The sequence below is a fragment of the Pogoniulus pusillus genome, chromosome 18 (assembly GCF_015220805.1).
Source record: "Pogoniulus pusillus isolate bPogPus1 chromosome 18, bPogPus1.pri, whole genome shotgun sequence".
Taxonomy (NCBI): domain Eukaryota; kingdom Metazoa; phylum Chordata; class Aves; order Piciformes; family Lybiidae; genus Pogoniulus; species Pogoniulus pusillus.
The window spans coordinates 17,126,164-17,146,174 of record NC_087281.1 but is presented as its reverse complement, the minus strand read 5'-3'; the positions used below and the strand labels follow the sequence as shown (position 1 = coordinate 17,146,174).

At 42.3% G+C, this 20,011-nt stretch overlaps 1 protein-coding gene across 3 annotated transcripts in view; it reads left to right on the top strand.

The window, feature by feature from the left end:
• Positions 1-8,086: 8,086 nt before the first annotated feature.
• LOC135183510 (guanine nucleotide-binding protein G(I)/G(S)/G(O) subunit gamma-4-like) overlaps positions 8,087-20,011 on the top strand; it is a 91,548-nt gene continuing 79,623 nt past the window's right edge. For 2 of the 3 annotated variants that reach the window (XM_064158574.1, XM_064158576.1), the window contains exons 1-4: positions 8,092-8,178; positions 17,379-17,468; positions 18,062-18,260; positions 19,113-19,203. In XM_064158574.1, the coding sequence (XP_064014644.1) occupies positions 18,069-18,260; positions 19,113-19,203 (283 nt within the window). In that variant the 5' untranslated portion in view covers positions 8,092-8,178; positions 17,379-17,468; positions 18,062-18,068. Of the gene's footprint in view, positions 8,179-17,378; positions 17,469-18,061; positions 18,261-19,112; positions 19,204-20,011 lie in introns of all 3 variants that reach the window. The other variant, XM_064158575.1, reaches the window with a different exon arrangement.

Below are 20,011 nucleotides of genomic sequence, written 5' to 3'. Positions count from 1 at the left end.
TTTAATTTATCAGCCTGCCAAGATAAAGATTAGCATCCTTTGAAGGATGCAGCCAAAACAGCATCAGCTGTCTATGTTAGTGGTATCTTCTAATTTTTGTAATCTTCTGCACACATCTGTTAACATACATGTTAACAGAAGCTGATATCTAGCTCTCTTAAAGCAATGCTATCGCGGTTGGCACAGCATTAGTGCTACTGAGATAATGCTTCCCGTGACATCTAAAGTGTTAGTGAATAATTTCCTGACTGTGTTCAGTAAAAGGCAGATATGTTAAAGCAGTTGGCACACAGAGTGCACCCCACACGGTCCCTGTCTCCACTATTGCTTTGTGAAAAATACATATTCCAGAACTGATCTGGTAGGTCAGCATCGGCATAAGCAAAACTGGCCTAGCTTATGCACTGTGAAGACATTATTTCAGGTGCAAAGGCCTTCCTTCCATCTCCATGATGTTCATATCAAGTCTATCTATAGTCATGGTGACCTAGACACCTGTCCCAGCTACCTGAAGCAGTAACTTCTTGTGAGTTTTCAAACAGGAGCCCTGTTGTACAACAAGAGAGGATGGAGTACTATTATAATCTGCTAGGCTAGTCCACTCAGTCCTCCCATGCCAGCATAAGTTTGAAGTCCTTGTCTTGAAGAGAGATGCAGGTGAATGCTCAGCTTTTATTTCCTGTTCTCACGAATAGCTGAGAAATAGCTGTGTTTATTTGAGGACATAGCAGAACTGCATAGGGAGAGCCAAAACCTCAAAGCTGACTCTGGAAATTCATTATGTTGTTAGACACCTTTGTGCAGCAGCCTGGCAAGATGGCTCCATGCCACTCTTTGCAACCTGTTTTAGATCCAGACTTTGACCATAAACTGATGTTCCTGAGTCCCAAAATGAAGAATAGCAACTGCAGAATGTTTAGGTGGGAAAAGAAGTGTATCTGTGTCCCCATCAGGAGCTTGGCACTACTGCTCCTCAGCTCTGCCAGTTTGAAATGGAGGACCGTGGTGGCCACCTCAATTTTTTTCTTTTCCCCTTGGCATTATCATTCAGGCAGTGGCTTATGGCTCAGAGACGTTCAGCAGGCACTGATGCAGTGTTTGGAGGCAGAGGCAAGCAGTGCAGAGGCACTCCTGGAAAATGCAAGTAGATGAGCTCCCTAAGAAACCTCAAGAACTCAGATTGTCTGTTTGATCATTGACACTCTTCCTCAAAAGACCCTGGAGAATCATAACTTACACTGATCTGTGATGATGCAGATGGCAGAGGGCTACGACAGAAAGGACCAGAAGATGAATATCACATGATTGCACATGCTGCATACAACAATAATCCATATATTGTTTTTCCACTGAACTACACTGGAGCTATTGTTACCATCTTGCTGAGCATCTGACTGAACATAGACAACAAACATCGATGAGAATTACTTTTGATTACTTGTGTAAGCACATATAATTTTATTTGTGTTTTCAACTAACTCTCTTACTGGGATGAAGATTAGTAGTAAGTGCTGAAGAAAATGGCTGAATAAATTACTGTAATCAATAACTGAAATCTAATAGGAAGTTTTTCACAGGAAATGAGCCAGAATATATGAGTTAAGTAAAGGTTATTTTGAGATATAATCACAAAAAATGTAATGCCAGACTCAGAAAACTAGTACAGAGAGAATCCAGTATCTTGTCAGGTAATAATAATCATAGAATCATAGAATCAACCAGGTTGGAAGAGACCTCCAACATCATCCAGTCAATCTATCCTCCAGCCCTATCCAGTCAACCAGACCTTGGCACCAAGTGCCTCATCCAGGCTTTTCTTGAAGACCTCCAGGGATGGTGACTCCACCACCTCCCTGGGCAGCTCATTCCAATGGCAATCACTCTCTTTGGCAAGAACTTCTTCCTAACATCCAGCCTAGACTTCCCCCAGCACAACTTAAGACTGTGTCCCCTTGTTCTGTTGCTGCTTGCCTGGCAGAAGAGACCAACCCCCACCTGGCTACAGCCTCCCTTCAGGTAGTTGTAGACAGCAATGAGGTCAGCCCTGAGCCTCCTCTTCTCCAGGCTGCACACCCCCAGCTCCCTCAGCCTCCTCTCATAGAGTTAATGCTCCAGGCCCCTCACCAGCTTCATTGCCCTTCTCTGGACACGTTCCAGCACCTCAACATCTCTCTTGACTTGAGGAGCCCAGAACAATATTAGTGGACTTCTCTAAAAAGAGATCAACTTTATTTTTCAGTCAAAATACAGACTTACAAGTAGTGTGAACCAAAAATATTGCTAAGTGTAAATAATACACTTGTAGGAAACCAAAGTATTTTCTGTCATAAAGATAGCCAACAAAATACCTGTTGCAATAAAACCTGATGTGCTATGTGATATTTTCTATCTCATTAATGCTTGGGTGGATAGTCATAGTTTCATTCAAAATATGTAATACCCACTGCATTTTCTGTTCATTGCCAGTGTAAAATATTTCCCAAGAAAATTCCAAATACCCTGGGCTGTGAAGTACACACAGTGCTAAGCTGAGCTAAAGAGAACATCCTGCAACTAAAAATAGAAGTAACAGTCTTCTGCACATCAGGAATAACAAAAGGAGCAAAAGCTATCATCATTATATTAAACCATGGAGCCACTTACTCAGTGCTAATCGATACAGACAGATTTAGAAACCTAAGTGATTTCCAGTAACAGAAGTAAGCAGAGGGCTCAGAAGTAGCACAGCAACAAACCTGCTCTGCCTGGAGGAAGCCATCTCCCTCATTCAGACTCCACTGTGGTCATCTGCAGCAGAGGCAGGATGTGGAAACGGTACTGTTTCAGTCCTGAGTGTGTGCAGCATTTAGGCTTTTCTGTTCCAGAATTACACATACTTGCAATATGATCTGACCAGAAGTGTCTGATTAAAATTCTGTTCATGGAAAGATTTGGGTCCTGTCTGGACTGCATCCAGCAAGAGACAAATTGACTTTGCACAGCATGCATATAGACTTGAAGGCCTGATGTTCTCACTCTCTGCCAGAAGAGCATTTCCAGACTTAAAGGTGCTGCAGACTACTGGACCTTGTCTCTCAGGATGCTTGGCACAACCTCAGGGTGAGCAGTATCTAAACTCTGCTTAGGCTTTTGACCTTTACACTCCTGCTCAGCATGTAGTAGATAGTGTGCATTTGCAGCCCAGAAGGCAAATTGTGCCCCGGGCTGCACCAAAAAGAGTGTGACCAGCACATTGAGAGAGATGATTCTGCCACTTTACTTTGCTCTCATAAGACCTCACCTGGAGTACTGCATCCAGCCCTCAATACAGGAAGAGCAGGTCCAGAGAAAGGCAATGAAAAGAAGGCCACCCTAGCCTGATCTAGGGTAGGGTGTCCCTGCCCATGGCAGGGAGTTTGGAACCAGATGATCCTGACAGAGAGTGTCAGCCTGAGAGAAACTCATCAGCCTGACAGAAACTCCAAAGCTTCACTGCAGCACTCTGTGTAGATGCAGCTGCATCCCTTTGAAGACGTCTGTGTCAACTGCTAGCAGAGGAGTGCTCAGAAGGATGCTATCCATGTAATTCTGTGTCACTGCCCTTTGCTTTGCAGTTGCAAATCTGGCAAAACCAGGTATGCTCTGCAGGCTTTTTAATTGTTTTTGTTTGTTTGGATAAGGCCTGATTTTCAACAGAAGGGTAAGCTGTATGGAAATGGGGAAGATTTGCGAGAGAAAAAATAGTCCCCAACCAGGGTCATTCCCCTCTTTGTGGAGTAGTGGCAGTGAAGTTTCTTGTGAGAGGAGGTGCAGGAAAGCCAGCCTGAGCAGAGGTGGCTGGGGCATTTGAAACAGGTACAGGTTGTGAAGAGGTCTATAATGAGGTCTGGCATAAGGGCTCAGCAGTGAGTAGCAGCTGTACATGGTTTAGTGCTTGTCTGAGGACTGTTCAGAACTGAGGACTGATATTTGAGTTCTGGTATTCGTGCATCAGCTCGTGTTGAGGTCCACAGGCAAGGGAGTGCTACCAGCCAGTTCAGGGAGAAGGTTTAGGATGGTGTGTGCTGGGCTGGGGAAACACTGAGGATTATAGGAAACCCATTTGCACCAGTGTGAATCTAGGGTTAACTGCTGAAAGCTGTATATAGTATAAACAGGATTTGGCCTTACAATGTGAGAAAGAGAAGATTTGGCAGAAGGCCTGGAGGGCTGCTGGGAGCCAGTCTCTGAGTGTATAAATGCCTGTGTTTCTAAAAAAGTCTGTGCTGGTTGCTAGATGGATGTCTGAAGCCCTAGGAGCATGCATCAACTTTCACAAGAAACAAAGAGGCTGCTGCATTTCAGTCAGCCTCCTCACTGAATTATTCAATGCAACTAAATAACTACAGAGCTCCAGTGAGGAGCTGCATAAAACTGCAAACCTGCTCCTTCCCTTGCATTAAAGCAAGGCTGTTTTTTCTTTCTGAATGCTGGGTTAGAGCTGGATGATCTTTGAGGTCCCTTCCAACCTAAACCATCCTATGATTCTAAGAGGTACAGTTCCACTGTTCTTTGTGCAGGCTAGATGGAGCTAAGCAGTACATCAGCAGGAGCAGGGAGGTGATTGTCCCTTTGCACTCGGCTCTGGTGAGGCCACACCTCGAGCACTGTGTTCAGTTTCAGGCACCACAACACAGGTGCTGTGGTCAGTGCAGAGGAGGGAAAGGAAGCTGGGGAAGGGCCTGGAGAATAGATCTGATGAGGAGCAACTGTGAGAGATGAGGCTGGTTAGTGTGAAACAGAGGAGGCTGAGGGCAGATCTCATTGCTGTCTACAGCTACCTGAAGGGACATTGTGGAGAGACTGGTGCCAGTCTCTTCTCACAGGTAGTTGGAGACAGAACAAAGAGGAATGGCCTCTAGTTGAGGTTAGGTAGATTTAGATTGGACATTAGGAAAAAGTTTTTCACAGAGGGAGTGGTCAGGCACTGGAATGAGCTGCCCAGGGAGGTGGTGGACTCACCAACCCTGGATGTGTTTAAGGGTCGTTTGGATGTGGTGTTTAGGGATATGGTTTAAGGTGAATCTTGTAGAGTAGGGTTGTAGTTGGACTTGGTGATCCTGAGGGTCTTTTCCAACCTGGCTATTTCTGTGATTCTGTGATTATAGCATCAAACATGTGACTTGAAGAAATCCTCAAGACACTAGGAGAAAGAATAGTAGGAAGATGAGCATGGAAGGGAACCAGAACAAGAGGACAGCTCTTGAATGGACTCAGTTCAAGAACACATCTTTTACCTGATTATTAACTGTAGAACAAGGAAGAGTCTTTAGACATTATTACAGACATGTGCCACCGTGTAACTGTAAGAGCCTATGATCTGGGGTGTCATTCCTACATTTGAGAGCAGTGAGAAGGTGCAAATTACCACTCCAAGGCTTGTAAATATTTTTTATAGCATTTGTATTTCTCTGTATGCTTCTTTCATTCTTTGTAGTGAGAATTATTCTAATTTCAAGCACTTCTATGGAAATCTGTGGTAGGTTTAGGAAACCACCTCCCTAATTAAAATTTACTGGACCAGCTCAGACAGCTTGGAAGTAAGATAAAGCTATATTTACAGCAAAGCCAAATTTAGAAGCATATATACACAATATATTTTTGTGTATTTACAATTATATACAAATCAGAAATGATGCAGAAATCCAGTCCTCCACCCCCCAGACAAAGAAAAAGGCCAGAAGGGGACAACGCCACTTTCTTCTCTCTCCCTAGATAGAAAAGCCTCAAGATCTCAAGTGTTACTTGATCAGTCCAGGTTAGTATTCAGTGTGGAGGAGTCAGAGAGGAGTGAAGGAACAGTGAATAGAGCCAGTGCCCAAAAGCCAAGAGGATGAAATTGTTTATACATTGCCTTTTTATACCAATTAGCAAACCAACGGATGATGCAGGCTATCATTATTGTTCTTTCACATCAAATGCTCTAATTTATTTAGATTCTGCACTGAACTTTCAGGAAAGTCCCTGTTTCTCTTATTGGCATTTCCCAATAAGCCTAAAACTTCTACAACTCCATCAAGTCTTATTACATCATCTAAACTCACTGCACTAAAAACAATGACATTTTATTTTTAGCAGACACTGCACCTAATCATTTACCTTAATTGTTTTTGAGTTCCTTCTAAAGGCTGGTCAAAGCAGACTCAAAACCAATAATGCAATTCTTCTTCAATTCTCTCATCTAGATTAGACATTGGACAAATTTAGTATTCATGTTACAGCCTGTTTATCTGGCTTACCTATTCTATTACAGAAACAGAAACTAGAACCATCATTAAATAAACACATCCTTGCATCACTGAGTGCTGACCATGAATTACTGCAATGAAAAATTAAGCATCACTGGCAATCAAGTCCTGCTTGCAGCAGTCAAGCCTAAACAAGGATTACATGTAACTAGGGAAGGCTTCCCACAAGCCCTGTGTTTAAACTGGTTTTGGGAAGGTTTTACTCCACCTTTGGTTCTACATGCTGAATTATGTTTTCCATTTCTCTCTGATCTTTCTATACCACTGTAGTCACCTAGTCAAAGAAAGCAGACATGAAGTGTGACCAGCCTGGATTTGGTTTTCCTTGAATTTACTTTCCTTCAGCATTGATCTGAAAATGCATCTACTCACAAACTTTTTCTCCTCATTAAAAAGAATAGACCCTTATCTAAACTACTATGCTTTGTTAAATGAGTGATTCACACCATGCATTGAGTCTCTAAGCACAAAACTATTCCACTATTTTATTTGGGCTTTCAGATCTTGTACAGTAGCATAGGAAAAAGAATGGAGGAAAGTGCTTCCTTGGGAAAACAGACCACTATTCATTCCCCACTGAAAGACTGCTCATCTCAGCTGACAAAGAATGCCCTTTCCACAAACCTATTTGATTTAAGATCATGGACTCAAGACAGCTCACATATTGTATGCATTACTCCACAGTTTTTATCGTTGACCTTATTATATCATTTAAAGATAGGTGAAGTTTGCTAGACAGGTAAATATGTGCTGGAAAGGAGAGAGAGAATGTGACTGTAAAAATGGTCCACAAAGTCTAGGCCTTGTATTATCTTGGTAATGCTTTCAGATTAAACTGATGAGAGTAGACAGAGCCTTGTGAAAAATATGTGGTGGTACTTAAGAAGTCTTGGGAAGGGACAATGGCTCAATGACCCCTAAAATTTTGGAACCATTGATCTAAATCCTCTGTCTGTGAATATTAATACCACATACTGAAGAATGTGACTATTGGCGTGAGCTCTGCAGGTCTCAGTGCTTTGGTCTTGTTCTGTACTTCAGGAGAACAGTAGGGAGGTACCATTCATGTTCTTGTTTCTTGCTTGTTTTCCATCTTATTGCCTTCTGCATGTACGCAGAAGAGAGCCAATTATTGTAGAAATTCAAGAAGAAATCTGCTTGAAAGCCTTACGTATTTCAAGTGAGATTCAGGTACTGTATGTAGAATTGTGCTAGTTTGAGCCTAGCTAAAAAGTTTTGGTGAGAAGAATTAGATCACAGGCTGTGAAAAGCAAACAATGGTGATGTCTACTTCACTCATAGGCTTGCTGAGGTGCATAAGAGCAAGAACGTAAACATAGGTAACGGACACTCTCTGTCTGGGCTTTGGGCTGAACTTCTCCCTCTAACCGAACCTGCTGTCTGTGTGACTCATCCATCTTGGCTGCCCCAAGTGGCCCAGCTGCCGCTGCCCCCGGGCAGCCTGCCCCAGCAGCCGAGCACCACCGGCACCCACCGCACGCCCCCACGCGCCCCGCGCCCACGCGCGCAGCTGCCCCGGGCGGAGCGTGGCCAGAGGGGGCGGGGCTCGTGGCGCGGGGCGGGCACGAAACTGCCCCCAGAGCAGGGCCCCGCCCAGGGACGTCGCCCCGCCCCACTCCGACCAGCCGGCGGCGGCAATTGGCTGGGGGCGGGTACGTGACCCCGCCTGCCGCCCGGCCGCGCGCCGGTGCCGTAGAGCGGCGGCGGGAGCGGAGGAGGCAGGTGGGGAGAGAGGCGGGGCGGGGCGGGCCCGGGGTTGTCCGGGCGACGGGGGCGGGCGGCGCGGCGGGGCCGGGCCGGGCCCTCCCGCCATGGGCTGCCGGGACGCTGTCATCGGGATAAGAGCGAAGCGGGCTGCCAGGTATGCCCGTTCCTGCCGGGCGAGGAACGGGTAAGGGCGGGGCAGGTACTATACCACACTGCTGCCTCAGGTCTTGGGTTGCGGAAGGTCCACCAGGCGGTGCCACTACAGGGGGAAACACGGGCAGTTCGGTGGGCGCAAGGCCCTGCGGCGCGTTTCGGCGTGAGGGCCCCCTGCCGCAGACCGAGCCCGGCGTCAGAAGCCGCAGTGTGTAGGCCGGCAGGAGCTGTCACCCGACGCCTGCCGTGTCGGCGGTGTGGCGGTACCCGTCGGTCGCCGTTGGTGGCTTAGGGCACGCTGGCGGGCTCGGCGGTGAAGGCTGTGGGAGGCGGAAGAAGCAGCCGCCGGTGGCGCAGGCGGGGCGCTGCTAGTCGCGGGCCTCCGTGGGCAGGGATTGGACCGGGCCTTGGCTGGCACTGGCGGCGGCGGGGGCAACAGGGCGTGTGGATGTGCCCTCGGAGCCCGCGTGTTCAGGGGGGCAGAAGTCGGAAAGTGGAAAGGCTGGCTCCGTGCGTTTAAGGGCTTTGTGGGAGGCGGTTTGTGGCCCGGAATGCTTCCTGCTAACTTGTGGCCCCCGCTTTTACCGAAAGGCGACATTTAATACTTGGTGTGTGCGAGGTTGTTTTCCGTTCCTTTATGCGATGCCGGGAGGCTGCGGGCCGTGTGTTACGGCAGGCTGGGCTTTGTGAGGGGTTTGTGCAAAACTGGAGCATAAAGCCTCGTTGTCAACAAGCCGTTTGTTGAAGATAGGAGATAACAACTGAAGAAAAGCAAATGTGGGCTGTTCACGGAAATGCGATAATGGTGATGGATGTGGAGTACAGCAGCCGCAGCACTTCAGCACCTGAGCTGTTGTAATCTATTAAAAGGAGTGGACAGAGGAGCAATGAGAACTCTTCTACATATTCTTAGAGCATGGGGAGAATGTGTGAAAGACGCTCTGCCAAGGGAAAAAAAAGAATAAATCTAAGAATGAGACTTTGGCTGTTATCTCCAAATGAACTCAAGAGGTTCTTTTTACTTACCTGTGCAGTGAACGAGAAGGCAGGGAAAGGAGGTGCATCCCTGGAACTGAGAATAACACTTCTTGCATCTAAGGGAGAGCAGACCAACTGAGGAAATGCCTAAAAGAGGATCCAAGTGATTGAATGTGTTGACCTAGGATTTGGAAAAGCATTTAATGTGGTTATAAATGAGAGCTGGTTAGAGAAGAAAGTCTGGATTATAATGGTGCTGTAGTGTGGTGAGGAGCTGAGAAAATCTGAGTCTCTTGCCTTTAATTCTAGATGCATAGACCAATAGTGCAAAGGAGGAAGGTATCCTCTTAGATAGAATCATAGAATCATGGGATCAACCAGGTTGGAAGAGACCTCCAAGATCATCCAGTCCAATCTATCACCCTGCCCTATCCAATCAACTAGACCATGGCACTAAGTGCCTCATCCAGTCTTTTCTTGAACACCTCCAGGGACGGTGCCTCCACCACCTCCCTGGGCAGCTCATTCCAATGCCAATCGCACTCTCTGTAGTTTAGTTTCTCAGAGTTTCTGGTGGATGCTTTAGAGTGAGTGAAGAATGAGAATACTTATTTATATTGTCATAGATAAGGAAAAAAACAACTTTTTAAAAGGTATCTTATTTTCCTTCCTTATTATGCATTGGGCAGAGAATCTAGCAAGCTAAAAGCAAGTAGCTTTCAATGCCTCGCATCTAACAGTAGAGGAGGTCAGGAAGTCAGCCCTCATTTGGTTTGTAAGACTGTATGCAGATTTCTTAATGGTATTTCTTAATGTCACTTCCTACTTTCCATCTGTCCTTTAAATTAATTTTTTTGCTGTCCTCAAAGACAGCTTTTTATTTAAAATCTTTAATTATTACAGGTTGTTTTGCTTAAGTTAGTAACCATTTAATTAAGATGCTTCTTAAATGCTTCTTTTGCTTTGTGTTTTCTCTTAGTCCCTGGTAGATATTTTTATTTTCATGTGCCCACACATAGTTGTTTAGGTTTTGTTTTTTGGGTTTTCTTTGGTGTGTAATTCAAGACAAGAAAAGAAACTAAGCATCTTTTGTTTGTAATCCTTGTATTTGAAGAGCTTCGCTACTCTAATAGGAGTCTGTTCAGATAAAATAACCTTGCATGCAGAGGAATTCTGAAGCAAAACTGGGTTTGATACTTGCAGAAGAGAGCAGAGGGAATGTAGGGTGAAATGATTATTTTGTAAGAGGATTCTGTCACACCAGGAAGTGTGCTACCCAGAACATATTTGCTTGTCCTTTGTGGGTGAATTTAAGTTCTTTTGGAGTGTACAGCTGTTATCAACAAGACCTCACTGATGTCTGGTTTATTCCTTCAGGGAGTTACCAGGCTCCATGAGCTTCCTTAATGAAGAGCTGAAGTAGCTGTTGTCTGAGACTGTCCCTACTTCATATTGCTGATTTAATTTTAAAGTCATAATTTTGTAATGTTTGTTGGAAAAATTGGATTATAACATTGGACAAGGATCATAATATGCAGTGGATGGAGGCCTCTGTGTGTGTATATATCTGGGATTACTTTGACTCTTGCTTTTCCAGTGCAGAGACAGTTGTAAGACTCAGTTACTCTGGCAAATTACTGCTTGATGAACATTCATAGGCCTTTAGATAGTATCATGTAATAGACCTGGTGCAATCAGAGCTATCAGCTCCTGGGATAGCACTGATCTGGAGATGATTTATCTGGTTTTATACCTGGACAAGATCAGGTACAAGAGATTTATAGTTGCTTCTGTTCTGTAACCTGGAGTGATTTGTCTGAGCTAGTTAAGCTGATCCAGCAGCATGTTACTGCTGAAGAGGGAGGTCTCCTGTCTTCTGTTTGCTGGCTGTGACAACTGCCTGATCTCTCAACATAGCAATTAAAAAAAAAACATCTGAAAACCAAATAGCTTTCTGCAAACCTGTGGAGATGTGTCATATTGAGAAGAAATTGGATGAGCACAGTGCTGAAGGAAGAAGGGAGTAGTTCCTGGGAAGCAACACCTTTTTGTTGGTCATGAGTTTTGGGGTGAGCTGAACTGTTTTGTTCAACTGTACCATAGCTGCTGCCCAGGAAGTGGGGCTTTTGCTTACATTTGATAGGGTTTCTTCTACAGCTGCATGGGCATTTGTGAAGAATTAATAAAGCAGCATAGTATGCACTTGATCCAGATTTTCTTTTCTGCTGTTCAGATGCAGGTTTTGAATTTGAAAGTATGTTTCAGGACTTGTGGAAACAAGTGCATGGGAATGTCTTGTCTCCGGACAAAGCGCTCCATACAGAAGTGATACTGGAACATGTGAAGGGAGTAGAGGAAAAGATGCTCTGTGCATTGAAAAAGTATTTCTTGCTTTAAACTATTAGCTCTCTATGGTTCATGTTTGCAACCTGGAGAGTGATTAAGATCCAGTTCTCTGGGAAGGCAAGGGATTTTTAGGACCAACACAGTAGAAGTGAGTCTCGCTAGGGTGAATCTTGGGTAACTGTGCTATGGTCTGTGTTAAGTTTATATCACAAATTCGATGCTGACTGGGAGCAAGACAGCAAAATTAAACACAGTATTAATTAGCTTATGCGTGTTGAAAAGGGATAGGCATATAATGCTATGATCAATGTGTGAAGCTGTGGAATGGTGCTGTATCTTAGAACCTTCAAGTACTGAAACTTCTGTTGTATTTTTGTTCTGGACACTTTCCTTACATTCCACTAGCTTTTGTTTCTTTCCCTGTCACCACTGCATATTTGTGTGTTGGAGAAGACCAAGATTTCCACTATTCTACTGTTCTGGCCTGCTATTTTTTTGTCCTCTTCTCCCCTATAAATAACTTGCTGCTGCTTATTACTGTGAGTAGGATTTTGCAGTGGCCACACTGTGGTTAGGCACTGAAAGAGCTGTCTTCTGCACTTGTGTAGTTCACTGCAGGCATCTGGAGCTTGCCCTGTGACACTTGTTTCCTTGGGACTGTATGGAGCTGAGGCAATGTGAGAATTACTTTCACTTTGTGCAAGAGCTTTTCTCCACTTTCTGGGTAATTACAAAGTGGGAATTGGAGGGCAAAAGCAATGATTGGTAGCTTGCGAAAGATGGTGTAAGATGAATGCTTGTTAAACTGTATCTGTGTTAGAGGAGTTGAGCAAGCATCTGACAATCTCAGATAATCCTTTTCCTGCATCCAGGAAGTTGAGCTCCTTGGCTTCAGTTGAAAGCATCACTATGGTCCATGAAAAAGTATGAGAGCATGAAATACTAGGTGTGAGGAGAGAGAGTTCTTGCTTCTTCAGACTTGTGACAGTAGAGAAAAACTTCCCTGCTTTCCCAAGAGAAAATTAGGAAGATGAAATATCAGAAGGAATTACTGTCAGATAGTCCCAAATGCAAGACTTCATTGAAAACATTAAAACTAAAGGAAACTTCCTGTTTAGTATGGTTGAGGCATTTACTGAAGATTTGTGTTCATGTGTGTGATAAATGGCAAAAGCATGTAACCTATTATCTTTCAAATGGAAGGCAAGAGAGTTTAAAATCCCTCAACTCAAAGAATTGGAAGCAAACATTCTAACAACTTACTGTAGAGAAATCAAAACAAAAGCCCCAGAGTGTAGGACTTTGTGGGCTACCTGAAGTGTGTGTTTATGTTGGTATTACTCACATTTTTCACTTATAAGGGAGGTTTGAGTCACTGAAGTGTGTAGTTTCCTTTCTGATTTGTGAGTTTCAATTAACAAGAGATCAAAGGAAAGCAGAGATTTCTTCGTGTCTGGATATATAGAGTAAAATGCTGTGTGTGGTGGTGTCTTTTCAATGCTAGAAAGTACACTCCTAATTAATATTGAATTATTTTAGAAGCCTCAACTACCTCTCAGCAGTGCAAAATCTTGTTTGTGTGCACATGTGATGGACATCCCTAGTTTGCAGACTTCTTAAACAATTTTAGGATTTTCTTAAACATTCCTGTACTGCTAGGTATAACAGGAAATTTCATTGTTTCAGGCTTTATCAGGTGAAGTTAAGTATAGTTACTGATTTTAGCTTATTTTGTTGGAGTCTATACTGCCTGGCTAATTTTGGATGTTTAAACTTCAAGTATAGAATAAAAATCCTAGCTGTTTCTTACATGCATTCTCACTAGAGAAAACCTAGCTGAAGCAAGATGCTATGTGAATCATTTTGTCTGACTTATTGGTTTGTTGACTGGGTCTGCTGAGCCCAGTTCAGTGCAAGATGAGGCAACATTGCTGGGACAAATAACCTCTGTAAAGCCTGGGAGAAGTCCAGGGTCTGGTCCCTAAAGCAGTAAGAACTACAGCTTATAAAAGCTCAGTCTGACAGCTTCTTTTCAGAAATAGTGTGTGAAACTCTGGAATGTTTAGGTACATGTATTTTATTTTTCAATATGATTTTCAGAATACTGCCTGTCCTCTTATCTGCATTTCATTGCTGATAGGAACTATGGACTTCACTGAACATCTTTGAAAGATCCAGAAGCAGAGTTGGTTTTCTGTCTATTAATGGTGTCTTATTTTAACTCTGATCATTGACCTTCCTCTCTTATGTAATTGCTCTTAGTGTGTACTTGAGTCACAGTGCCAGAATTTATCATCAGTACTTGGCTTTCCAGTTTTAATTCTCTAATTACTAAGATTTCAGTTTTAGGAACAGCCTTTATCATTTGTATCCCCTCTGCAAGAGTGCCTGGAGATATTACTTAACTTTTGGGCTACTCTGCCTCTCTGCAATCAAAATGTGTAACTTTATAAATTACAGAAAGTTTTGTGTGGTTCTTCAGATCATTATTTCAGTGGTACCTTTCTTGTTAAAAATAACATTCAAGTAGATGCATAGTTGTAGGGTGGTCACAGCTACAGTGTTGTTCCCAGTTGCATCAGCCAACTATCTGTTGTACTGCAGACTAATGTAAGAGCATTAACAAAGTCTGCAGGGCTAGTCTGTGCATGCTTGTTATTGGAGAGGTCTTGAACTTCTGACTTAACCTTCTGTAGTTTCTTTTACTCTGCAGAGTCTGTGAAAGTTATTCTTGATCTTTACAGTTAGTTACTAGTCATTACTGTGTAACCATAGCTTGCTTTGTAGTCTGTTTGGTGGAAAAGTATCAAACTTAAAGCTTAGGAGAACAGATTTAGGAGTTACCTGCATCTGTTTCAATTTAGGGAAGGACCTATATTAGCACTTGTGAGAAATGTTTGGTACGAGGCTCACTTGGAAGTTATCCTGCTTCAGCTTTTTCACAGCTCAATGTTTTGCAGATCTTAATGCTTTGGTTTTCTTTTGGAAATGTTTGCTGGTCTTCTGTAGCTGATTTTCCACGTAGTCTGTCCTGTGGTGGGATCTTGTCAGTATATGTATTCTCTAGTATCATGTGTTTCTTACACGTGTTCTCTGGCACTTCAGATAAGATCTGAAACAGATCCTTGTCTTTAGCTCTGCTAACAAAGCTTGTCTCTAGCGTTTTCATGGTATTGGTAACAGCTTGGTGATATTCATTATATATTAGCTAATTTCCATTATGCTAAGCGTATTTGTTTGTAACACGGTCAGTGTTGCAATGATTCTCTTTAAATGTCCCCATCTTTCCCCATGCCTAATCTAAGTAATGTTTATTCTGTCTGCATGCACAGATTTCAAATAGATTTCATGTGGCTAAGAACTACATTATAGTTACTGAATTTTGGCAAGAAGTCAACATAAACTTGAGTATAGCTTGTGTAGAGTTAATGCATTACTGGAGTGGAGGTGGTTGTCTGAGAACCTTTCATTAGTGCTGTACTTTATATCTTGTGGATGAATCATCTCATCTTTTTGGTTGATTGCAGGCTCAACAAGAATACTTACACAGGTGTTTCACATTGCTTGACTAAAATTGGATGTTGAGAACCTGTCTTAAAATACTTCTGTAATATACAGCTAGCCTGTGGAATTCTTTGCCATTAACTTTGCCTCAATGATATTTCATCCAGACTCGTAAGGAAGAAAACATTGTGAGTCTGCTAACTTGTAAAGGGGGTACTTATCTTGGTAACTCAAGCTAGAACCTGATAGCCTGCTGAATTTTAGCAGGAAGAACTTTAATCCTTGGTGCCATGTTCTTGGCACACAGTTGATGTTACTTTGCTGTGTTTCATTACAGCATTAGTCATCACTGCAGTGAATGGTTCTTAGAACTTTGCACTAAAGACTCTTCAGGAAATTCCAATCTAATGTAACTTTTTTTCTAAATAAGGGTCCGATATGTCATGTAGGTATTTATGTGGAAAATACAGGACAACATGAAACTAAATTCTGGTAGATAGTGGGCTGAAGATGAGGCAGCAGTGTGCCCAGGTGGCCAAGAGAGCCAATGGCATCCTGCCTTGGATCAGTAACAGTGTGGCCAGTAGGATGAGGAAGGTTATTATTCCCCTGTGCTCAGCACTGGTCAGGCCACACCTTGAGCACTGTGTCCAGTTCAGGGCTCCTCAGTTCAAGAGAGATGTTGAGGTGCTGGAATGTGTCCAGAGAAGGGCAACGAAGCTGGTGAGGGGCCTGGAACACAGCCCTGTGAGGAGAGGCTGAGGGAGCTGGGGGTGTGCAGCCTGGAGAAGAGAAGGCTCAGAGGTGACCTCATTGCTGTCTACAACTACCTGAAGGGAGTCTGTAGCCAGGTGGGGGTTGGTCTCTTCTGCCACGCAACCAGCAACAGAACAAGGGGACACTGTCACAAGTTGTGCTGGGGGAGGTCTAGGCTGGATGTTAGGAGGAAGTTCTTCCCAGAGAGAGTGATTGGCATTGGAATGGGCTGCCTAGGGAGGTGGTGGAGTCACTGTCCCTGGGGGTGTTCAAGAAAAGACTGGATGAGGCACTTAGTGCCATGGTCTAGTTGACTGAATAGGGCTGGGTGCTAGATTGGACTGGATGATCTTGGAGATCTCTTCCAACCTGGTTGATTCTATGATTCTATGTCACTTAAAAGGGAAATGCTGCAATAGAGTAGTTACTACTTCTATCAGATTGGTTGGCATACTTTCTTGGAGTAAGATGAAATGCTATGCTATGTAGGGTGTAGTATCAGCATACCACAATCTGCAGTGGAAAGAGAAGATGACAAGCAAGCTGAAACCTTAGAACGGAGATGGATTTGTTGTTGCTGTTAAAACAAACCCTGAACCTCCACACCTCTGCAGGCAATTGGCAGGGCAAGTTGTTAATGAAGTGTTTTGAGAAGTAACATGCTTTAAATGCTCAATCTTGTCCAGAAACAAATATGGAAAGGAAGAAGGTTGTCTGTGCATATGCAGCTTTTTTTTAATGCTTAATTATTTCTCACTTCTTGTATTGCTTCAAGATGGGATGAATCATGAGGTTATCTGAAGCTGTTTCCTATCTGAACTTGTTTCCAAAGATACATTTGTGCTATCAGTCTGAGAATTTAATTGCAGCAAAAGAAATAGGTACAACTGAGCAGCAGCTAGCACTTTCTTAATTATCCAGGATGATATCTCCTTACAAGTTTTCTGCACTGAAGATGAGAGCATCTTAATTCCCTACCAACTGTGTATTCTTACATTCAGAAGATGGGTTTGGTATCTCTTTGCATTAACATAAACAAAATACCTACTTTCTTATCACAGATGTTGAGAATTTGCCCTTTTGCTAGAATAGGGCAATATATGTTAAGTCGATGTAACAGTGGAAGCAATTCAGGAAAGCTGGAGTGTGAAGTTTCAGATGGAGGGACACTAAAATATGATGGCTAAATAATGAACATCTGTTCAAGACTGCAAAATGAAAGAGAAAATATGCTGGAAGTTTGCAGAGATAAACATTACCTCTGCAGCTATTAGTGTCTCCCCTCTAGGAAACAGCAGAGGAAGTGTACAACCGGTTAAATGTACCTACACATTGGGATTTAAAACATGGTTAAGGAGCTGTTCAGAATTAGTTTAAGGGATTTTTCCTTTCCTTACATTGAATATAGCTTAAAGATGTTAAGGGAAGTGCAATAAGTAGGAACTCAGAAGTTTTCAAGTGAAAAATTAATATTAATTTTGCAGTTTAGAGTTCACTTTTAGGCTGCAAGCTAGAGCTTTAAAACTCAAAAGGAATCCCTAAAGCTCTCAAAGACTCTTCATGAACTTAAATTAAGTAGCCTAAAATGAATTTTGAACCAAATTAATTACTTACTAACCATGATTTTTTTTGTTTGTTTGTTTCTAGACAGGTAAACCAAGGGTGGTATTTCCAGAAGAGAATTTTTGCTTTCTTCCAAATAGAAGATAAATGTGTTAAACTGGCAAAATAATTCTGGTAAGAATATTCTTGTTACTCCTGCAGAGGATTCCATTATATATGTCAGTGCTTACAGCCCTAACACTAAAAGGAGCTTTCAGTAGCAATAATGTTGAACTTGTTCTTTCTCACAAAGTGTGATTTATTTTACCAAATAATTGTGTAGATGTTTCTTGGTCAAGCAGGATTAATCCACCTGTTACATTTAAATATTATATAGAAAATTATTTGGCTGCCTTTTTGCATGTTCTGTGCTTGGGCGTGATGAAAATAGTTAAAATTTGAAGATGTTAATAAAGCTTTTTATACAAAGAGTTAAAATATCCTAAATATTCATTAGGTGGGTTTTATGTGGATTGAATGTTCCTGTTTCTAGAGTTGCCATCACTGATTCTTGTTAAACTTTCAGTGAAATGGGTTGCCATGCTCAAGCTTATCCTTCTCATTCCCTTCCACTTATCATTAATGTATCAGTTTCTTGGTCCTACAGGCACTCTGCCCTTTGTAGGAGGGAGGGATACAGGGGAAAAATGCTTTTCTCTTCTGCCTTCCTTTTCCCATAAGGAATGTATTTTCTGATGGGTTTAATTTCTGTGTTTTCCTCTACTCAGCTCAGACATGAGCAGTGCCAGTAACTCACTGGCACGGGAATTCTTGACGGATGTCAATAGACTGTGCAATGCAGTGGTCCAGAGGGCAGAGGCCAGGGAAGATGAAGAGGAAGAAACTCATATGGCAGCCCTGGGACAATACTTGGTTCAAGGCCATGGGTTTATTTTGCTTACCACACTGAACTCAATTATTGACCAGGTAACAGTTTTTCTTACTTGGCTATAATTTTTGTACTGAGCTTTGACTATGTGCGTTTGTCTGGCTCATGTTGTGTTTGGTGCTGGTTTTCTTGCCTTTATTTGTGGTAAAATGTATGAGTTAAATATGTGCTTGAAAACTACATGCTATTTGTGTCTGATTTTTTTTTTTGGCCTATAGGACTGAAATCATTCTAATAGAACTGTGTAGCACCCAGTAGAAGAGTTGTGTTTGAATTCTGTGCCTTTTACTGCTCCTCTCTGCACTGAAATTCTAAGTGTTGAAGTCTTATAATCCTAATAAGATTAAGGAGGTTTTGGTGGCTGTTCTGTTGTGGGTTTTGTTTGGTTGTTTTTGATTGGTTTTAAATTAGAAATGTCTTTCTCTCTTTCCTCCCATAAAACTTCATCACATGATAAATGTAAGCTTTTTTCATTTGCTCAATGATGCCGTTTTGGAGAAAGTAGATGATTTCCCTTCAAGTTCTTTGAAGCTACCATTTTGTAACAACAGATGTTTCAGACTTGTCTTGGCCTTTATGTTAGCTTTGTCTAAATCAACAAGTTATTTGCTTTTGACTTCTAGTCTGTTCTGTGGGTGAGGAATTCATTCAGCAAGAGGGATTAGGAGAGCTTCACGTAGAAGTAGTTGCAGAAGTGTAATAAATATCTTAGACTTTCTGATTAGCACTCTAATGATAATAGCACTCTTTGCAGTTAGGCCATTTTGTCGATACATAAACCAGTAGCAATGCCATGGGGAACTGAATGTTGAAAAGCTTTGTAAGATGAAGGTGGTTAATCTTTTTTGAAAGTATGAAAACCTTTTGTTTCTATTTAATTTCTATCATAGGAGCTGACATGCCGGGAAGAACTTCTGACCCTCCTCCTGTCGCTTCTGCCATTGGTGTGGAAAATCCCTGTCCAAGAAGAAAAAGCAATAGGTATGTCTTATCACTTCCACTGCTAAGGGCCTAAAAAGTTACTTGTCTAGGACTTCTTATGAAAGAGTAGTAGTTTATTGTAATACATATTCTCTTAACATGGAATGAGAATATAGATTCTGAAAAGAATTTAAACTCAAAAATACTCGTGTTCTGTTAGCATACAAAGATGATCAAAACTATATAGAGTAGTTAGATGCTCTTGACCTACATGAAAGGCAGCACTTGCATTAGTGTAGCTGAACCTAGTGGGGAGATTTTTCAGATGATTTGGGGGGGATAGGAGATTTTTAAAAGATTATATGATATTTTTGCTAATGTGAAGTGTTTTGTGATGAAGTGCAAAACTTACTGATTCTTTTAAAAACAAAACAAAAAAATGATACATACTGACAAAACATTAGCCAAACTTCTTCTAATATTGAAGAAATGGAAAGTAGAGAGTCAGCTTAAAGCCAAACAGTAGACAGCAGATTATGAAAGCAATGCAGTGTTATCAAGGAGGCACGCCCTGGAAAATGAAATTACTGGATGATTATGAATAGAAGCAGGCTGCATTCCTCAGAAAATGTGGTGTTTGGTATCAGAAATGGTGTGCTGATAGAGAAATCAAACCAGAAGGGTTCAATTGCCAAAGAGACAGTTTAAAGCAAATAAAGAAAATGAAAGGGGTGATAACAGTGAACTCTCTGCAAAAACTGAAGCAGGAAATCAAAGTGATTGTTTCGTGGGGGTGGCTTTTGTTGTTTTGGGCTCTTGTATTTGTCTGATGCATTCCTTTCCCTATTAGAGGATAAAACAAAAAGAT